The 19,567-nt window shown below is 43.0% G+C and overlaps 1 protein-coding gene across 6 annotated transcripts in view; it reads left to right on the top strand.

The window, feature by feature from the left end:
• Positions 1-19,567, top strand: part of GHR (growth hormone receptor) — a 271,175-nt gene that overhangs the window by 122,792 nt on the left and 128,816 nt on the right. For 4 of the 6 annotated variants that reach the window (XM_034655621.1, XM_019802258.2, XM_011228065.3 and 1 more), the window contains exon 2: positions 4,493-4,573. In XM_034655621.1, coding sequence (XP_034511512.1) covers positions 4,504-4,573 — 70 coding nt within the window. In that variant the 5' untranslated portion in view covers positions 4,493-4,503. 6 annotated transcript variants of the gene reach the window in all.

Genomic DNA, 19,567 nt, shown 5'->3' with positions numbered 1-19,567 from the left:
TGTAGGTGGCTTTGGTTGGTGGTTCCTTTTGTCTTTGCCAAATTACAAACCGTATAGGAGCACATTTTCCCCAAATGGCTTAATATACTTTATAATATTACTTTTAATAAAGTTAATGTGGGGGTTCTTCATGAAATAGCCTAGTTTTCGTATTAAATTCATCTGGTACTCATCATCTCTATGTAAATATCTCTGAAATCCAGTAATGACTCCCCTCTCTCTTTTAGTCTTTGGTCTCCTACCTTCAGCTTCCCACCAGACATTTCTTATACTTCCACAAGTCTTTAAATCACTATGAAATCACTTTAATACCAAATATCCCAAGACAGTCATGTAATCTGCTCGTTCCTGAACTCAGGTCCCCAAATCCTGATTTCTATCAATAGCGCCATCTCTCATCCACACATATACTATATACTCATTCATTTGTGGATAGACATGTTTTCTTTATCATCTCCTGTTATCCAGTCATCGCCAAATCTTGTCAGTATTTCCCAGTGATACCAAGTTAAGAAAGTATGAGGGTCAGATTTGTCCTAAGAAAAATCCACTTTGCACATGCTTTACCTATCCTAAAATTTCCAGTGACTTTCTGATTAATATGGGTTGAACTGCTGGGGCACCTGGTTGGCACAATCTTTGAGCATCTGATTCTTAATTTTGGCTCGGGTGGTGATCTCAGGGTCCCGGGATGGTGGGATCCCGCCCCTGCCCTCCCCCCAGCTCTGAGCTCAGCGGGGTGTCTGCTTGGGGAGTTCTCTCCCTCTCCCTCTGCTCCTCCCCCCAGCTCATGCTAAATCAGTCAATCTTTTTAAAAATATATGAGTTGAACTGCTGTTTCGATCTAGTCCTCCCTTACCAATCCAGTTTTATTCCGCTGTATTCATAATTTCAAACCTTGTTCTGCCTCTCACCTCCAACTATTGCCCTGAGCTAATTAGACCCAGAGCCATACCCAGGACATTTGTACCATCTGAGTTTTTACCCATAATGCAAGTTCACCCCCCCATTCCTTACCTATCATAGTCTTCTCTGTCATTTAATTCTAATTTTAAGCCCCTCAGTTCAGTGGCTGATATTTCCCCACTTTGCTCTTTCTTCCATTTTAAGGTATGCTTCCTCTTTTCCCACTTTCATTTGCCTACCTTGCCTAATTCTTGAGGTAAAGAACCATGATTTTGATTGCTTTTGTATTCTCTAGTGTGCCCTGCACAATTCTAGGAATTCAACAAATACTTGCTAATTTTAAAATAAAGAGAATTGAACTAATTCCTTTCTTGGCCTGGAATTGGTTGTAACATGTTGGAAAAAATATTGTGTTTAATCTCCATCTCTTCTCATGTGTTTATGTACTGTTTTATAGCTAAGGAATAAAAGTCAGTATATCACAGGCCTAACAGTAATTTAGAGTCTCCTCTGCTGGGCAGTTTACAGAATTAAAACTTACACCAGCTGGATTACACTGCTTTTCAGCTGGCTCTCCCTTGGGGAAGTTGGGGGAGAGGAGGGAGGAGGGCAGGCAGAATGCCTCAGGCTTTGAAAGTGGAAATGGTGCGAGTTCCCTTATGCAAGAATGGAGCTTGTCTCCCCCACCCAACCACTGCCCCACCCCAAATGAAAATCTTGCCATGAGGCTTTAGCCAAAGAATGCCTAAATATCAGTGGAAATTTAGAGAGGTGTTTTCCCTAGGAAAATATTGCAAACTTAAAAAAAAAGCCTACCCCAGTAGGCTAAGGTACATTTGATAGATTCCCCTGGACAATACCTGCTTCTACATAGAGACTTATATTGGGGAAGGGGAATAATGGGACTTTCTCCTGCTCACATCTGGCACATTATCGGCAGACGACACTGACGTTTCACACTTTGTGTGTTGGCATTTTGTCCTCTCCTAGGAACGTTTTCTCCCGGCTAAAACCTAATAAAGAAGGATCCTCTTATCTAGAAGCTCCCATAGGGAGTACTGCAGAACTGAAGGGGGCAGCTTCCAGTCAAATTGAACAGAATGTCCATGAGTCCGAGTGTGGGTTGGCCCTGGGGACAGTTCACTAGGGGACGACTGTCGCAGTCAGCCCCACTAAGCCAGCAACCATGGAAGCAGAGCTTCAGTCTTGGATGGAGCAGTGAGCTCTTCCTGAATCCAGCCACACGTCTCCATCCTCTTCTCTGCTCCCTAGCTGGAGCGCGAGTGGGGGCAGTCTGCAATGCTCTCAATGTGGTGAATGGTTCTCATCGCCTATTTGGGAGAATGGCAGTTTTAAATACCTCCTTTTCTGCTGCCGGAGTGTGCAAACAATTTCTGGTTGACTTTGCTTTAAGATTCTGATTGGTTTCATTCTATGAGATAGAAGGCGTGCTACGGAAATAGGTTGTGATCATTTGGAAGAGGTGAAGTTCATTTGCAGACAGCAACTTCCAAAAGTTTGGGGTTGGGTGGGAGTCAACTATTATTCATCTGAAGCAAAATTCACTTGTTCTGGGCGTCTGCCAAATATCTTTGAACTGTTTGAAGAGGGGACTTCCAAACCAGAGAAAGCAGCCTTCTGAGCAACGCAAACCTATTTGTGTCTTTATTCAGTTGCAAAGCCAAAACCCCTGCCTGGGAATTAGAATTCTGTTACAACCTGATATCCAGAGAGTAAGTGCCAATGGAGGTTTCTTTACCTGACGCTAAGTGCGTTGGGAGATTGCTAGTAAAAGTAACACTGTATATAGAGCCCAGTTCCTCCATGCTTTTCCGACTTAAAAAAAAAAAAAAAAAAAAAAAAAAAAAAAACTTGAAAAATAAATTTTAAAAGGAAATATCCAGTTAACAACAGGATGGCATTTTCAGCCTTTAGCATAATTGTTTTTAGCCTTTTTACATATTTCTGCGGGAGGCTTCAAGCTCAGATTCCATGGCCTATTCACCTACTAGTAAAGGGTCTAAGGAGAGATGCTCCAAGGTTCACATTTGCGAAGTAGACAGATGAGGATGATGCAAGGCTATTAGCTCGGAGCCTTCCAGATTAGGAATTTAAACCACGGATGTTATGATAACTGTAACCGACATTCGTGTGAACTCTCGTAATTGGCCAAGTGTGTTCATGGGCAGTGTCACGCTCAGTTCTGCCGGTGACTCCAGGAGCCAATGTTTGAAGGTGTTCTTTATGCATTCAGCCTATACGTGCGCATTCAGACACAGGAAGATATTCAGTTTATGTAGAGATGTGTATTCTTACGTTCCTTAGGAATGTAAAATCATATGGACCAAAAAAAGAAATGATGGGCCCTCCACTGTCTAGAAATGAAAGTATGAAACATCACATTTGATGCCTATTCAGAATTACATGGCCTTTACCATACCATTCATTCCATTACCTGTGAGAACAAACGTTCTTGTTCATCATTTCATCCTGATGAGGGGTAACAAGAAGGGCTGTTTCATTATTGTCCAGAATGTAGAGTAGTGAAAATGAGGCCAGAGTGAGGCCCTGGTGGAGAGTCCAGGGCGATGATCAGGTATGCCTGAGTGCTGAGTAAGTAATGTAATTTTATGGAAATCATACGGCTAAGCTTTAAAGGAGTTGGCATTTGTTGTCAGATGTAACAGCAGCCCTCCAAAGGACAGTGTGCTGAGTTCATTTTAAACCAGCCCAAACTTGTCTCTTCAGAGATCCTAGAAGTGGACACCTGGATTATTGATTCCAAAAAAGCTTATTTCCTCCAGGTGAAGGCGTGTGCTGGCTGAGGCGTGATCTGTTCCCCTGTTCATCACACAGAAGGGATCCAGGTGTGGCCACACTTGGGCTCCCAAATAGCCAGCAAGGCTGCTGGGGTGTTCACGTTCCCAGGCCTTTCGGAGACCACACTCCTCCTAAAACAGAAAACCCAGGACACCAGGGCTCCTAAGGAGGCCACCTAGGAAGCAGAGATGATTTGTAGTCTTTTGTTCTCACCTTCTCCTTTCTGCTGTCTTCTAGCTAAACCTCCCCAGGAGGGCTCATTAGTACAGTCTTCTGAGTATTAGCTGAGCTCTTCTATTCACTGGGAAACACACTGGTGGAGTCTTACTATTACAAGTGGGTTGTTGTATTTTTCCTTTTATGGCCCATCCAGCTCAATGCCCTATGCTTGGTGATACTGCTGACGAGTTTTTCTATTTCCAGATCAAGTTAAAGTGAAACCACACTGGCCCTTATTATTGAATCAGTGTGTGGGGGTCCTTTGTGGTGAGGTGCTTCTAGGGCTGTTGGCCAGGGTGTGAAGATCTCTAGTGTCCATGTTATTTCCTGGAGCAAGTACCCATGGGAAGTAGAATTTATTATAAACCTACGGTTTGCCCTCATGAAATGTGCAATAATATGAGGGCAGTGAAAGACGTGCTAGGACTCCTTCGAGAACGGACATGCATGTCGGCTCATTCATGGTTTAGCCAGTTTTTAAACAGTATGTAATGATAACGGTCTGCTTTTCATTGACTTTATCTTATTCTTTTTTGTGTGATCGCAGGTCCTACAGGTATGGATCTCTGGCAGCTGCTGTTGACCTTGGCAGTGGCAGGCTCAGGCAATGCTGTTTCTGGGAGTGAAGGTGAGTTCTGCTTTCCCATTCCCACCCCAGTGTTTTGAAATAACACTGAACTTTATTTGTTAATTGTAAGGTCTTTGGATGATTTAATTAAAAGAAGTAAGTTTTAAGTAACAGCAAATAGGAAACCTGTCTTAGCTTTAAAATCATAAGCTTTTCTGTGGGTGTTTTAGGAGGAATACAGTTTTGGCGTCTGATGTTTGCACATCAAAAATAAATGCTGCAAATCATGCTGAGGGCATTTATACTGAAGGCAAGCCAGGTCTCTTGGTCCTGGGAGAGATACTGAAATTGCACTGGAGGGTTGGTTATTAACCTACTGATCACTCTGCTTATCCGTGACTAAGGATATCATCCCCTAGTTCCAGAGCTCAGAATTAAGGTCTCTGAAACATATTCTCTGAGAGTGGAAATTGTTGGTTTCAAATAAATTTCACCTCTCACACTCTGGGTGATTACAGTTTGGCAAAGTGTGAAGGAAGACACAGCTGAAAATAGTTGAATAATGTACTCAGAAGATAGAGACAGCCAGCGAGAGAGGGAACACAAGCAGGGGGAGTGGGAGAGGAAGAAGCAGGCTCATAGCAGAGGAGCCTGACGTGGGGCTCGATCCCACAACGCCGGGATCACGCCCTGAGCCGAAGGCAGACGCTCAACCGCTGCGCCAACCAGGCGCCCCTCTTCTTCCTTTCTTATGCCATCTTCCTCATGGAGAAGTCTCAGTACATTCAAATGTGTGTCTCATAGCGGAAATAACTGGAACAAGAAGGGGTAATGAAAGGGAATGAGAAGAAGGATTTTTCTGTCCAGTAAGGAAACGGTGCATATAAAGGGGTGGGAGACTTTTTAAAAGATTGTCTTGAGTACTTGATTTTTTTTCCTTGCTCGGGCGTCAACATAAGAAATGAACAATCTGTTTCTCCTGTCCTATGCTGTGACACCACATTCAGTTGTTGCTCTAAGAGTAGCTGATTCCCCTACTCACCGGGCAACTCATGTTGGAAAACACAGTTTAACAGCAGAGGTAGTGCCTTAAGATGTCCTCCCTGACCTTTGAGCCAAAAATAAATCTGTAGTAGTGAGCGGCGGAGGGCGACGAGAGTAAAACAAAACAAAACAAAACAAAAAATGAGAAGGGTAAAATATGTTACTTTATCTTTTAAAGCAATTTAAAAATATTTATAGAAAAGAAGTCATAATTGTTTGAAATATTTTTGGGTCTCTCTGGTGTTATAATGTCAACATCGTGCAAGTCAAACATGGAGAGAATTGCAGGCTCCATTTCAGCAGCTTTTCCCATGGCTGGTTTTAGACCCTGGTTCGGAGCCAAAGAATTACAGCTGAGATCCTCGGCTATCCCAAAGTCATGGTGGTTTAATCTCTACTTTCTTCATTAAGATGGCTTTCACTCCACTGGGCAAGGCTTGAGGAATTTAAAAAACCTGTGACATGAAAAGTATGGCAAAGGAAATCTTTAAAGAATATTAAAAATGTGTCCCCAGCTAAAGGAGAGAGCTCAAGTTACACTTAGGCCTGGAGAGTAGCATCTCTTTCAGCTGCTTTGACATTTTAGCTTTGACATAAACCTTTAACTTCATAAGGAGAGCAGAGAAAACAGCACCATTAACTGGTTTTATGTTTGCTTTTTGTATTGCTTTTTGATAGCTTTTTGTTTGCTTTGTCTGTTTGGGGGTAGCAGAGATAAGAAAATGCAATGGCTTACAGCAAACAAATCACATAGCCTTCCGGTACTTACACAGAAGGAATTTAGCAAAGGAAAAAATTTCTTTCTCCTCTTTTTTTCTCTTTCTTTTTTAAGTTAGTGGGCTAAACCAAATTCTTTTGGAATATGTGGCTACTCCAGAGTTCTACCTTAAAATGGCTTGGGATTGTTAAGAATGAGTATGATGTTTCCATCAGAAGGTGTAGATGAACATGTTTGAACATGAGCGTGCACACGTGTGAGTGTGTTTACCAGTTCTGGCCATTTATCTGGTGAATTCTGCCAAAGTGATCACGTGACATAACACAGCTTGAATCTCAGATGACATTCAGGGGCCATGCGGTTCTTTTTCTGCCAGGTCCGGACTGTAGCCAATTTTTTTTTTTTTTATGTCCTCTCCCATTGTATAAGGCAGACTGAAAATATAGGTAAGGATTTAAAACACAACAAAACACTACTGTAGTCTTACCAGCCATTCACCTGAATTGAGTTTGGTCAGGGAAAGAGGTGACACCGCGGAATAAGGGATCTAGAAGGTATTACCTGGAGTAGCTCTCCCAGGAGCTGGTAAAGGATGACAGAGTTGTATGCCTAGGGAAGTTGGCACTTGAAGCCTTGAGCAGGGTTTTTCTTGTTTGGGCAGATGAGCAGTTAGAAATATACTGGCCCCGAGAGGATTTTTCATTACGTCTAATTGCCCCGTGGGAAATTTAATGAGAACTCAACATCGAACAGTGCACCATTGTTAGCTCAGGTCTTCTAATAGGTGCTGTCTCTCTGTCTTCCACCCTTGATGTTAGTCCCTACACCCGCTCCTCATGACCGGTTACATCGTCTTAGGGAGAATTTCTTGTTCCCAAATCAGGAATGACCAGCAATGCCTTATTTTCAGGGGGCTTCCCAGGGTCGGACTGTCAGCTGGTTGCTTCAGAACTGCTGCTCCTCAGATGATGATTTTAGGGAGAAATGTGCATGAAGATTTGATGGCTATAAATACTCTCCAAAGGAGTGCCTATTACGTCGTATCTCTGCTGTTTCAATCAGTCCACAACTGAGCATCCTCTTTGACCTCACCAACCTAACATGGGAGCATACAGGCCCCTGCTCTGAAGAAGTCCAGTCTAGTTGGGACGTGAGAAACTTCTAGAAATTAATGAGAAGCTGTATAGCTTTAAGGTCTAAATTATGTAATGAATACAAATGGTCAAGATGCTCCGAAAAAGAATAAATCAAGGTGGACTGGAATAGTTAATGCAAATTCAATGTACAGTTTGTTTGTTTTTTTAGACCTTTCTGTTTTCAAAGATTCAACTTAGAGCTACAGGAAATATAGTGATTCTTCCTTCAAGGAATTTATCATGAGCTAAGAGATCAGGAACCTGCACAAAGAATTACCATGTGAGACAGTGTCTAATAACTATCAGAATAGGGGCCCGAACTATACTCTTTGGGAGGAGGGAAGTGAGGAGGGTCACCTCCCGCTGTGGTGAATTAGAGACAACTTCCTGAGGAAGGTCAGTGTTATTTCAGCAGGAACAGGAATACTAGGTTAAGACTTTAAAAGGCTGAGAAGAGCACAGGTGGCTACAGAAATAGCTGATGGGGTAGAGGAGCAACATAAACAGAAGTTCACATGTATAGATAAGAGGTGTCCGTAGAGAACAGCTCATTCAGTGACTGAGTTTACACTATGTAGCTGCACTGTACCAGGCAAGGAGCGTTGGTTCCATTCGACACATTTGGCGTTCAGTAGATATTTTCTTGAGCACTTACTTTGACGAAGGCATAGGATTCATTTGGCCAGAGTATGTTGTACATGAGTGCTAGATCCGTAATTAGTCACTGTGGAAGGCAACGTAGGTTGGTAGATTTGAGTTAAAGTATAGAAGGGCCTAGAGATGGCAGAAGCTTCGTGGAAAAGGCGGGTACGGCTGGGCCTTGGAGAGTGAAGATAGTATTTAGAGCTAATGATGGAACATTATTTGTGTGTGTGTGTGTGTAAATTTGTAGATAACGTTTATAATATTTGTGTGTAATGGCTATCGTATGTGTATATATATATGGCATGGCTTGCAGGCAAAGCACGTAATTAGTATTTTATCACTACAAAGATTAAAAGGTACTACATCCTTCTGTATCAGTCAAGGTAAAAATTTACGCTAGGAGTGAGATGCCATGTCCTAAAGGAATCCGGATCCTCAAAATAATGTTCTCTGTATATCTCTGAACATTTTTTATAAACCTGTGCAAACTGATACAGCACTTATGTGAGGGGAAAAAAGAGACACCTCTGTTCTCATTGCTAACAGATAGGAAATAAATGACCCAGTGGAAGGAACATTGTATTTAAAAATAAATAAGTAAATAAGCCTTACCCCCTTACAGTGAGGCTCCACAGAGCCCTGAGAGGTTGCCAAGACATATAAGATATATATCAAGCAAGTATTGGAGTCATGGTTATAGTTGGTAAACTGTAAATGGTGTGCCTATTACATGTTTTCAAGAAGGAACAGTTCTAGGCGTTCTGTTCACAGTGGGAGTGAAAAAAACTTCCATAGAGCTTTACATGGCCACTGTCTTTTTTTTTTTTTTTAAGATTTTATTTATTTATGTGACAGAGAGACAGCCAGCGAGAGAGGGAACACAGCAGGGGAGTGGGAGAGGAAGAAGCAGGCTCCCAGTGGAGGAGCCCCATGTGGGGCTCGATCCCGGAACACCGGGATCACGCCCTGAGCCGAAGGCAGACGCTTAACGACTGCGCTACCCAGGCGCCCCGTCATGGCCANTCCCAGTGGAGGAGCCCCATGTGGGGCTCGATCCCGGAACACCGGGATCACGCCCTGAGCCGAAGGCAGACGATTAACGACTGCGCTACCCAGGTGCCCCGTCATGGCCGNGGCCACTGTCTTTACAGTCACCAAGAGCAAGAAGAGATCTTTCAGTCTGTTCTCATGCCATGGCCTGAGTCCATGTACATCAGCAACCCTGTGTCACTGAGTCCTCGCAGGTCACAGACTTGCTCACTACTGGAGCTCAGCTGGGCATGGCTGGCCAGGTTGAGGAGTCCCTGGTCTTGTCTTTTGGAAGCATGCCAGTGGAGGAGACGAGCACAGACCTTTGCAGATGGTGACGCAAAATAGTCTTTCATCAGGCTTTTATTGAGCACTTTTCTGGATTCAAGGATAGGATGGATTTTAAATTTATATTCCTACCTTTAGAGAGCCCATGGTTTACAGAAGAGAAGACAGACAAGTAAACATAATTTAATTGTGATCCCCTTAGGTTATTAAGGAGTTTTAAACAGGGTAATAATACTGTTAGGTTTTCACTTTGGAAATACTACTGGTGGTAGGATGAACGTGGATTTGAGATGAATGTAGAGGAAGATGATTATAATAGGTCAGGAGAGAGATGACATAAATGTGACCATTGTAAAAAATAGACGGATCACAGAGATGTTGAGACAGGACCACCCGTACTTGGAGTCCAATTACGTGTGGGGTTTGGACTTCAGGAACTGTCAGAGCTTTCTTCCTCCATCCGTTTCTAAGCTCTCATCTTCATAGTTAACGTTATCAACATCAGCAATGACTCACTTTTAACGTGGTGAAGTCTCAGAACATAGTTCAGCCTGTTAGCAGTGAAGTGGTCCTTGCAGGGAGCAGCTCTGTAGGGCAGGAGACATACTGAGACCAATGGCAGCCATGTGCCATTTCCCAGAACTACCGCCCGTCCTCGCTCAGGTCCCGTGGCTGCCTTCCCACCTCTGCAGTGTGGCTGGAGTACGGCTTAGGCTACTGTGCCCCGAGGGTCCACAGCAGAGCAAAGGCCTGGCTCACTCCCCATGTCATCTCTGAACATTCATGACTTTATCCTGAGACCTGGAATGTACCCCCAGATATTGTATCATCTCTGGAGTATGCACTTACCTCATGGAGTGCAATAAAATATATACAGGATAAGTTGACAGCAGCAAAGCTCTTGTGCTGGGCAGAATCTGGGAGGTCGGTGAGGCTTGCATATAGCTACGTGACTCACACCTACAAAGCATCTGGCAGGGTGAGTGATTAGGTTTGTGCCTCAGCTAATTAGTAAATAAAAGGACTGGGACCACCCAAGAATAGCCTCAACCTTGAATGTTCACTTCACGCGTGCCAGTGACCAACCATACTTCTACTCTTCCACCTTGGATCCCAGCTCTTTGGGCATGAGCCAGTCCTGGTCTGCTCAATGTCTCCCTGCCTCTTTGGTTGAGTGGCCTAAACTGGGGCTCCTGCTATGGGGTAGACAGGAACGAGGTTGACATGATGGATTTGATGTGTAGCCAGAGCTCCTGTTCATGGACACATTGGGTTTTCTGCCTCCGATTGGAGGCTAACCCAGGTTTGGCTATGCAGGAGTCCACATCGGCTGGGACCAGCCCAGCCAGCCTCTGCCTGCAATTGTCCTCTAGGACAGGGGACCCAGCATCCCTCAGGCACCCAGCACCTTTTCCCTAGAAAACCCCCTTGGGAAGAACCTGTGGTTGGTGGTTTTCTCCTCACGTGAATCTTAGTCAATGAGTCATTTTCCCAGAGTTCATACAGTTTAAACCTTAACTTTAATCTCTATACAATTAAGAACGCTAGACATTTCAGAACCATCAACGAAGGCATCTTTTAAGGCCTAGCCCCTGCTGCTTCTACCTGCCTGCTTACCCAGATCCTACACTTCTAACTTGTCATCAGGCGGTCCCCAGTAGCCACGACCCTCACCTTTCACCCTCCTGTTTGGGCTTTTCCAGCGCGTGCACGTGTGTTTAAGTAACGCTGTCAACAGTGACATTCTCAAAGTGTCCCAAAGAGACACTTCCTCATGATCTGTAGTAAGCAGCGTAAAGGCGGTAATGATGTGTAACATAAACACTGTTTGAAATCTGACGCAATGACCATACAAAGACAGGACTCTGTGGTGCCCTGGCTGGTGGTTAGTGCACAGACCGCAGGGCCCAGGGGCTCAGAGCCCTTCCTCGGCATCAGCTGTGAATCAGTTTTCTCTGGTCCATATTTTTCAAACCTATTCAAATAAATCCACAGGATTTCCCCAGATACATCTATCAGGAATCTCTGTTTGTACAACACCTTACTGACCTTAAGCCTTCACCTTAACTAATTACAGTGTCTTCATTACATTTTCTTGGCAGGTTTGCAGGTATGAGAACATGGCGGACCATGTCCGAACCATGGAGGAAATGTTTCAGAATGTTGTTAGCAGAATCTCTCACCAACAGGCTGGACAAAGGCATAGGTGGAGGAGGTGAGCTCAAGGCATAGGAGAAGTGATATTTGCTGTGTGTCTCTCTTCTAAGTGAGGTTGTAATGACATCCGTGTTTCAACTTGTGTGACAAAGTCTGGGCTGAGCTTGAAATGGGCAATTTAATTGTTTTCAAATGATTGGCAAAATGACCCCTGTGTACCTTATGTAATAAAATATCATGGATTTAAAACTCACTAAACATCCAGGAAGGAAGTTTTGTTCATCCCATACCCCCCCCTCCTCTGGCATCCTGACACATACAGTAGATCTTCATTTATTTGTGGAGCGAATGAATGAATCAGAATGTAAATTCTGATCTGGGACATCTCTAGTCATAGCCCACAGTCATTACTAGTGCTCTGTTATCTCATTTTAATCAGAGTGGGGGCTGAATTAGGACCCCCTTCCGGTGGGAGAGGTCTGGAAATAGCTGTGTAGCTATGGAAGCTAGAACTAGTGGCCTCTAAGAAGCTCCAAGCATCCCTGTGCCCTACCCTCAGCCCTGATTTGTAGTCTTTCTCTGTGGATGGAATGATCTCGTTTTTCTACTGTATACTTCAGATGCCATCAAGGCCAAAACTCTGCTCTGTGCACTGAAGCCTAAGAGCCCAATGCCCTTCCTAAGTCTTGCCAACCTTTTTCCAAGTAACTGAACTCTGTACCCCATGCACCAGCCACTGGCTAATATCCTGCATTGAAAGAACCAGTCACCCAGCACCAAACCTCTGACACCACATTTATCTGTGCCCCACCTACCTGATTAAATCACCTCAAATATTGACAGACATAGAGAGGTATAATGAGACCTGCAGATCCCAAATCCAAGTTTTCTCTGTCCCTTTGGACATTGACCTTTGAATTACGAAAACTCTGATTAGTGATTATATGGAAAGCTGAATCCGTTTTCCCAGGTCCTTTTCTTAAATATCAGGTCTTTCCAATTTTCCAATGAGAACCCCTCTTGAAGTATGAAACCCTCAAAATTAAAATTCAAAGTTATATTGCTAAAATCCTTAGTTTCTTGATCTCTGAATATGAAAAAACTGGTATTTTCTGTATTCTCTGACCTTTTAGTAAAACCTTGCAAATTTGTGGAACAAGAATCATGTTTAGAGCATTTGACTTCTGGATAGCCATGAGCTATGTGTAAGAATTAACAGATTCACATCATCGGAGATTGAATTGGTGATGTTGACCACCCTATACTTGGGGGAGCCTTGGCCTCCCCAAAAACAAGAGGTCATTTTTTAAGGAAAGGACCATTTTGTGTGCTTAACATTTAGGACCTATCCTGCCTTCTCCTCTATGCAGCCATTGGCCCAGCTGCTTCCTTGTTTGGAGCAAGAGGCACCATGCTTTTCTTAACAATAGCTGGTGATGGAAGAATGTGTTGTGATGGGAGCAGGAGAACAGGGAAATGGGCAGGAATCCGTCCAAGAGCCCTGTTCCACATCAGGGCAGTTTGGCCAGATCTAGCAAGGAGTAGAATGCAGTGAAGTCCCCAAGGGGCCATGCTCCGACAGCCCTGGCTGAGCTTACAAACTGGTGTGACTGTGCCCAGCTGCCCATGTGAGCCGTGCCAGCACCATATTCTCTGGATGTTTTCTCTGAACTTCATAAGCACAGTTGACTAACTCTCCCACCCTTTGCTGTCATCATTAAGCCTGACTTCCTGGAAAGCTCTGATCGAGGAACAGAAGAGCTAGATTGATTTCTGTGCATATCCTGGCTGTATCTGTGTGTCAAACTTATGCTTATTATAGCCATTATGGACGTGAAAGGCAAAAGTGTAGTTACTCCCTGTATGCCCTGACTGTCCTGTCTGATTTCCATGGATGGGTGCTAAAAACTTGGATTCCTAGTTCTAAAAAACTTACCTTAAAGAAAAAATAGAATATGAAGCACTTTCTTTAACATGAAATGTGTCTAAAATAGAACTCCTCCCTGTTGAATTTAGGGGGTGAGTTCTCCAACATGTTGGTTGGGAGTGGGTTGCCATGAATCCAAAGTTGGAGCCTCTGATGTGGGGAGAGTCAACTGATGCCTCATAGCAGAAGGTAGAAGGAAGAGACTGAAACTCCAGGCTGCCACGAGACCGGCTGCCTCTCAGCCCATGGTGGGCATTCAACTGTAGTTAGCTGGTAGGAGCCCATTTTGATTTGCATTTGATTTGGTTATGCAAGATGTCCCTCTCGTGCTGTGGTCCTGCCTTGGCTATCACTCCCTTGAGGCAGCAGCACTCAGCCAGAGGCTTAGCCTGTTAGAGGGTTGAGGGAGCCCGGGGAGAAACTCCCTGAGAAGAGAAGAGGCTGGTCAGGTGGCCTTGGCTGATACTCAGAGAACCTAGAGAGGTGCTTTGGGGGAGGGCTCAGTAAGCAAGTCTCTGTACCAATCATATCAGACTCCTGTTTCTTTCTTCTCTCATCATGAGGAGAAGCAGTCCACATTAGGGATTTCAGAGTATTGATCTTGAACTTTGTCAGAACTGGGTTTGAAATGCAGCTCTGCCATTTGTAACAGTATATGTCTAACAGAAGCAGTGCAGTTGCACAAGAAAGTTGTGGAAGCTAAAGATAATTATAATAATGCCCTCAGAAAACCGTTGAGAAGAGGATTCTAATGTTTACGGTGTTTTCAACAATGGAACTGATGTTGTAGCATAGACTTTTATTAAATGAGACACTTCTATATTGATTGTTTTTACAATGAATGTTCAGAGGATAAATTTGATTAAAAAAAAAAAAAACCAAAAGCTTAGTGCTCTAGTTCTTATATTTTTAATAAAATTAGATTTGACCAAGCCAGCAAGTGAGTTGACTCTGATGCTGGTAGTGATACTGGGCGAGTCAGTTCAGTTCAATGAGGGCTTACTGAGCATTTGCTGTGTGTAGACACAAGTCAAGAGGAGTGAGACCGAGTCCCCAGGTTAGTCACTAGGTGAACTAGGGACGTGGAGACACCAAGTTAAAACAAATTCATTGCAATAATTACATAGAAGCATTTTAGTGGCTCCATATTTTAAAGATTTAATTTATTTGCGAGAGAGGATGAGAGAGAGCACAAGTGGAGGGAGGAGCAGAGGGAGAGGGACAAGCAGACTCCATGCTGATCACGGAGCCTGACTTGGGGCCCCATGGGGGCCCCATGACCCTGAGATCATGATCTGAGCCGAAACCAAGGGTCAGACGCTCAGCCACCGAGGCGCCCCGAGTGGCTCCAGTTTAAGTACCTTATACTTATTACCTCAGTTACTCTTCACAGCAATGCTAAGAGGAAGTTCCATCATTACCCTTAGGGAAGAACACCAAGAATAATTACATAACTAGTTTACAAAGCTAATGAGGGCAAAAGTGAGAGTCCAATCCAGAGCATACACTACACTGCCTCTCACGTACTAGGATTCTCCTCGTGGCTAACTGACTATCAGACCTCTGTAGGAATCTCATCTCCTTCCTGGAGGTTGCTGGTTTACCTGAGCAGCCTATGAAAGAGTCAGAGTTCTATTATGTCAAAAAGACAGAAGGTATTTCCATGAACTACTTCAGTAAGTCCTTTAGATTCAGGTTTGTTACGTTTAATGCAGTGCTTAGACTGTCAATGTTGGACCTCATTATTTCATATATAATATAAATATAGATTTATATATATATATATATCTTCTGATGAGGTGTGGGTAATTTTCTCAGAGCAAATGGGCATCTCTTCCTGAGGCTAAATCAGTAGCCAAAGTTTATGGGGACAGGAACCACCTCTTCTTTGGGAAAAAACTGTGAAAAGTATCTCCTGGGTCACTGAACAATCTCCTCTCATGCTGTCTAGTCCTGTTATCCACACAGCTCTCCCCCCATCATTGTAGGGAGGTACAGGACTGCTTATGAAATCAGCTATGGGTTTTCTCTTCCATATCATTCGTGGTATTCACGTATTCTTTATGAATGCAGAAGCTGTCAAAGTAAAGGGAAGCTGTCTCCTCTCTCTACCAACATGTTTCTGGAGTTATGCTACACACACGGACACTATTATGCCATATACTTTTGCCTGTTTCTAAATCTACTCTTGCTTACCCAAAGTTTTACCTTTTGTAGGATAAACATGCCCTATTTTGTAGTTAGGACTTATGTTGTGTGAGCATTGTTCTTGTGCCATTTTTATGAAAGGATTTGTCCCTGTCAATCAGTGGCGGTGAAACTGAGCTTATAAGAATAAGAGTCTTCAGTTCACTGGAATTCCTTTTTGTGTTGCTTTCTTAGGAGAAAAGGGCAAGGGGTCAGAAAAAAAAATTGTATCAAGAGCCTATTTTAACGAAATTTGGGATGTCTTCTTGGCCATTAGTGATCCCATCTAATGGTGTGACGGGGGAAAAAAAAAACAAACAATTAATCAGCAACCCTGGTTATGAATCTAGTTCTATCAGTAATCAGCTCTGTGGCCGTGGACAAAAGCTCTTACTTTCTCTATATTCAGTTGCTTGTCTATTAATAGAACTTTCAGAGAAAAATAATCTGTCCCTTTCAATTCCAAAATTATGTTTTCTATTCTTTCTTAGATATGGATGTGGTACTCTGGAATAGGACTCCCTCCTACCAAGTCCTACCTCCAGTCCTTTGTGATAGACCTTCTTCTTCTGGACTTTTTTTTTTTTTTTAATAAGTGAGTAGGAAACAAACAAGGAAGGCAGGCTCATCACATCTGCAGATGATGTAAAGCTCAAGATAGCTAATGTGCTGAATGATAGATGTAGGCTTCAGAGTATCTTGACAGCCTACAGGAGGGGTCAAAACTACCAAGATAAAATTTAATAGGGATAAATGTAAAGCCCTGTGTCTAGGTTTAACAAAATTAACTTCACGATTAAAGGACATGAGATTCCTGGCTTACAGCAGGTCCTTTGTGTGAAAGATTTGGTTATTTAGTTCATTGCAAGTACAGGTCACTAACCTATTCTGATGTAGCTGCCAAAGGAAACTGAGGCTGCTTTCATTACTAATGGAGGGTCTGGACGCCTGGGCGGCTCAGTCAGTCAGGATCCCGGGGTCCTGGAGTCTGCATCAGGCTCCCTGCTCAGTGGGGACTCTGCTTCTCCCTCTACCTTTCCCCCCTGCTCATAATCTCCTCTCACTCTCATTTTCTCTCTCTCAAATAAATAAAATTTTAAAAATAAAAAATAAAAATTTTAAAAAGAAATGGAGGGTCTAGAACAAGGAAAGCACCAGTCCTCTGGACTCTGCACTGGCCACAACATATCTAGAATAATCTGGTGAGCTGCAGACACCAAGATTTAAGAAGGGTATTGACAAACCAGGACAAAACAGACTTAATGGTGAAGACTCTTGAGGTCCTTTGAAAGGAACGAGTGATGTTCGGTCTGAGAGTGATGAAGGGGCTATGGCAAGGTGTTTGTTTTATCATCTGGAGGAGGGCTTTACCCAGTTCTGTCTTTATAGTGTGGCAAAGTAATATACCTCAAATGTAGGCTTTGGGAATCAAACATATGCATATATAAATTTCAGCTCAACCTGTTTCAACTCTGCAAATCTCAGCAAATTATCTTCTCAGCACTTCCATTTCTCATCTTAAAGATAACAATCCTTGCTCATAAAATTATCCATGAGAATTCAACAAGAGAGCTTGTTAAGTAGGTGGAATGGTTCCCTCTAAGAGTTAGGTTTTCAGTAAAGCCTAATCTCCTCTTTGTTTACCTTTTCTTCAAAAGAGGAAGAACAGAGACAATTAGGTTGATGTTCAAGAAAGTACTCTATGCCAGGTGTAATTATCCCAAAGTGGGATGAATTAGTAGGTCAGAGAGAGCTGGGGTTACGGTGTGGGAGTGTGGAGCTACATTGCCAAGGCACTCTGGTGCCGTATTCTTGTTCAAACACAGCTTCATATAATAAATCATTTTAATTTTACACAGTGGGTTTCCAGGTATGATTTCATGTGAATAAATAATTGAGAAAAATAAAACTAGGCAGGAAATCTAGATAATATGATCCCGGAGATTCCTCTCTTCTCCCTGGTCTAGTGCTCTTTTGCATTGTTGAATTGATGTTTACCAAAACTTGTAGTTTATTGCTGGAGACTGAGTTATTAAAGGTCCACATGTGTTACTCTATTACACCTAGTAAGTTAGGGAATCATTTTTGCAAGTTATAGAAAGATACTCCACTGTAACAAACAAAAGGGATTTCTGGCTACCTCTATAGTTCTCGATAGTACCATCACTTCCTGCGGACTCCCGCGCACTCGGGTATGGTTTTCTCAAAGGCAAAAGGTGGAATTCACTTGCCAGTATTTTTACTCTGAAGTTTCTTTTAAACATTTGATAATTAAATCTACCTACTCCTCTCTAGCTATCCTCCTAGGAGCCTTGTTCGTAAGAAACAGCTAAACTTGGTAAATGTTCTGAACTCATTCTTGAAATGCATGGGAGTATCCAGGTACTCACTACACCCAAGTGCTTTCTCTAAATGAACAGAGCTAGCAAACCAGACATTCCTGGCTCAGTAATTAGGAATCAAACCATGAACTTGCTATTGCCATGCTTTTTGGCTAGTTGTTTGTATGCTTTGAGGAAGATGACTGAATGCAAGAGGTGGTTTTATGTGGTATACTAAGTAACTTCGTACAGGATCTGCTTAATCAGAACAATATTGTTGGACAGGAGCTCACAGATATAGTTACACTAGTGTTCAGAGACTGAAGGCTTAGATGAGGGTTTCTCAGACTCGGCATATTGGCATTTTAAACCAGGTGGTTTTTTGTGGTGGGAGACGTCCTATGCATTGTAGCACAGTTAGCAGCAGCCTTGACCTCTACTCAGCAGGTGGTAGGAGTTGCAATCCCACCCTCAGTTGTAACAACCAAAACATCTCCAGACAGAGCTAAGCGTTCCTGGGGCGGGATGGGGGGGGAGGGGGACAAATGACCCCCCAGTTGAGAACCAGCGGTTCAGATCTGGTGATTGCTTGTTGAACAGTGCCCAAGATTGTTATGGGAGTCAAATTACATAAAGCATGTTGAAATACTTTTAAAAATAAAATATTTACACATTTGGTTACAGTACATCTCTTATGTTTTCATTGGCTCCTATATTCATTCATCTAAGGTTTTTTGGGGCCAGGTGCTGGAAACCAATAAATAAATAAACCTTGAGAGGCTTTAGGCTTTGCCAAGTAAACAAAGAGGTTAAAAGAAAAAGAGAGGTCATATGAGACATCCAAAATGAATGTGTGTTTATAATATGCACAAAATATTGTGGGAGTCCCAGGAAAGAAAGGGCTGCCTTTGACCAAACCAGTTGGACTGTACAGCTTAGGGTCTGTGGTAGTGATTACTAACAGACCAACTCTTTTTCATACAGTGTCATAAATTTATGCAGTTTGGCCAGAAGTATTTAAGGTGCCTGCTGACGGTCAGTGTGTAACACAGATTAAGGTACTCTCATTTTTTAGGGCACTCTTAAAGTGGTATGAAACCTTAAATGAGCAACTTCAGAACTGAAGTTGTCACAGACACCTGTTATTTTCCTATCTTTTTATCAGCTGGCTCCAGTGATAGCAAGCAATCAAACAAATATGACAAAGCCAAAACTCCAACCCAGATTTCCTTCACTAGAGCACATATGTCAGAAGCACTAGCAAGAAACACCAGCAAGCTCAGTTCTGAGTATATTCTTCAAGTGGACCTTGATAATTTTGGTCTGTTGATTCAAAAACAAACATTTTCAGCGTCATGAGCACCTGTTTTAAACTCTAAATCTGACATTATGTATTTAGATAGAAATAATTCTGCCTAGGGACGCTTGAGTGGCTCAGTCAGTTAAGCATCTGCCTTCAGCTCAGGTCATGATCCCAGGGTCCTCGGATCGAGCCCTGCATCGGGCTCCCTGCTCAGCAGAGAGTCTGCTCCCTCTGCCTCTGCCACTCCCCCCTGTTTGTGCTCTCTCACTCTCTCTCTCTCTCTCTTTCAAATAAATAAA

Source organism: Ailuropoda melanoleuca, chromosome 3 (genome assembly GCF_002007445.2).
Source record: "Ailuropoda melanoleuca isolate Jingjing chromosome 3, ASM200744v2, whole genome shotgun sequence".
In the NCBI taxonomy this organism is placed as follows: Eukaryota; Metazoa; Chordata; class Mammalia; order Carnivora; family Ursidae; genus Ailuropoda; species Ailuropoda melanoleuca.
Note: the sequence above shows the minus strand (reverse complement) of the source record. Positions and strands in the feature narration are given on the sequence as shown.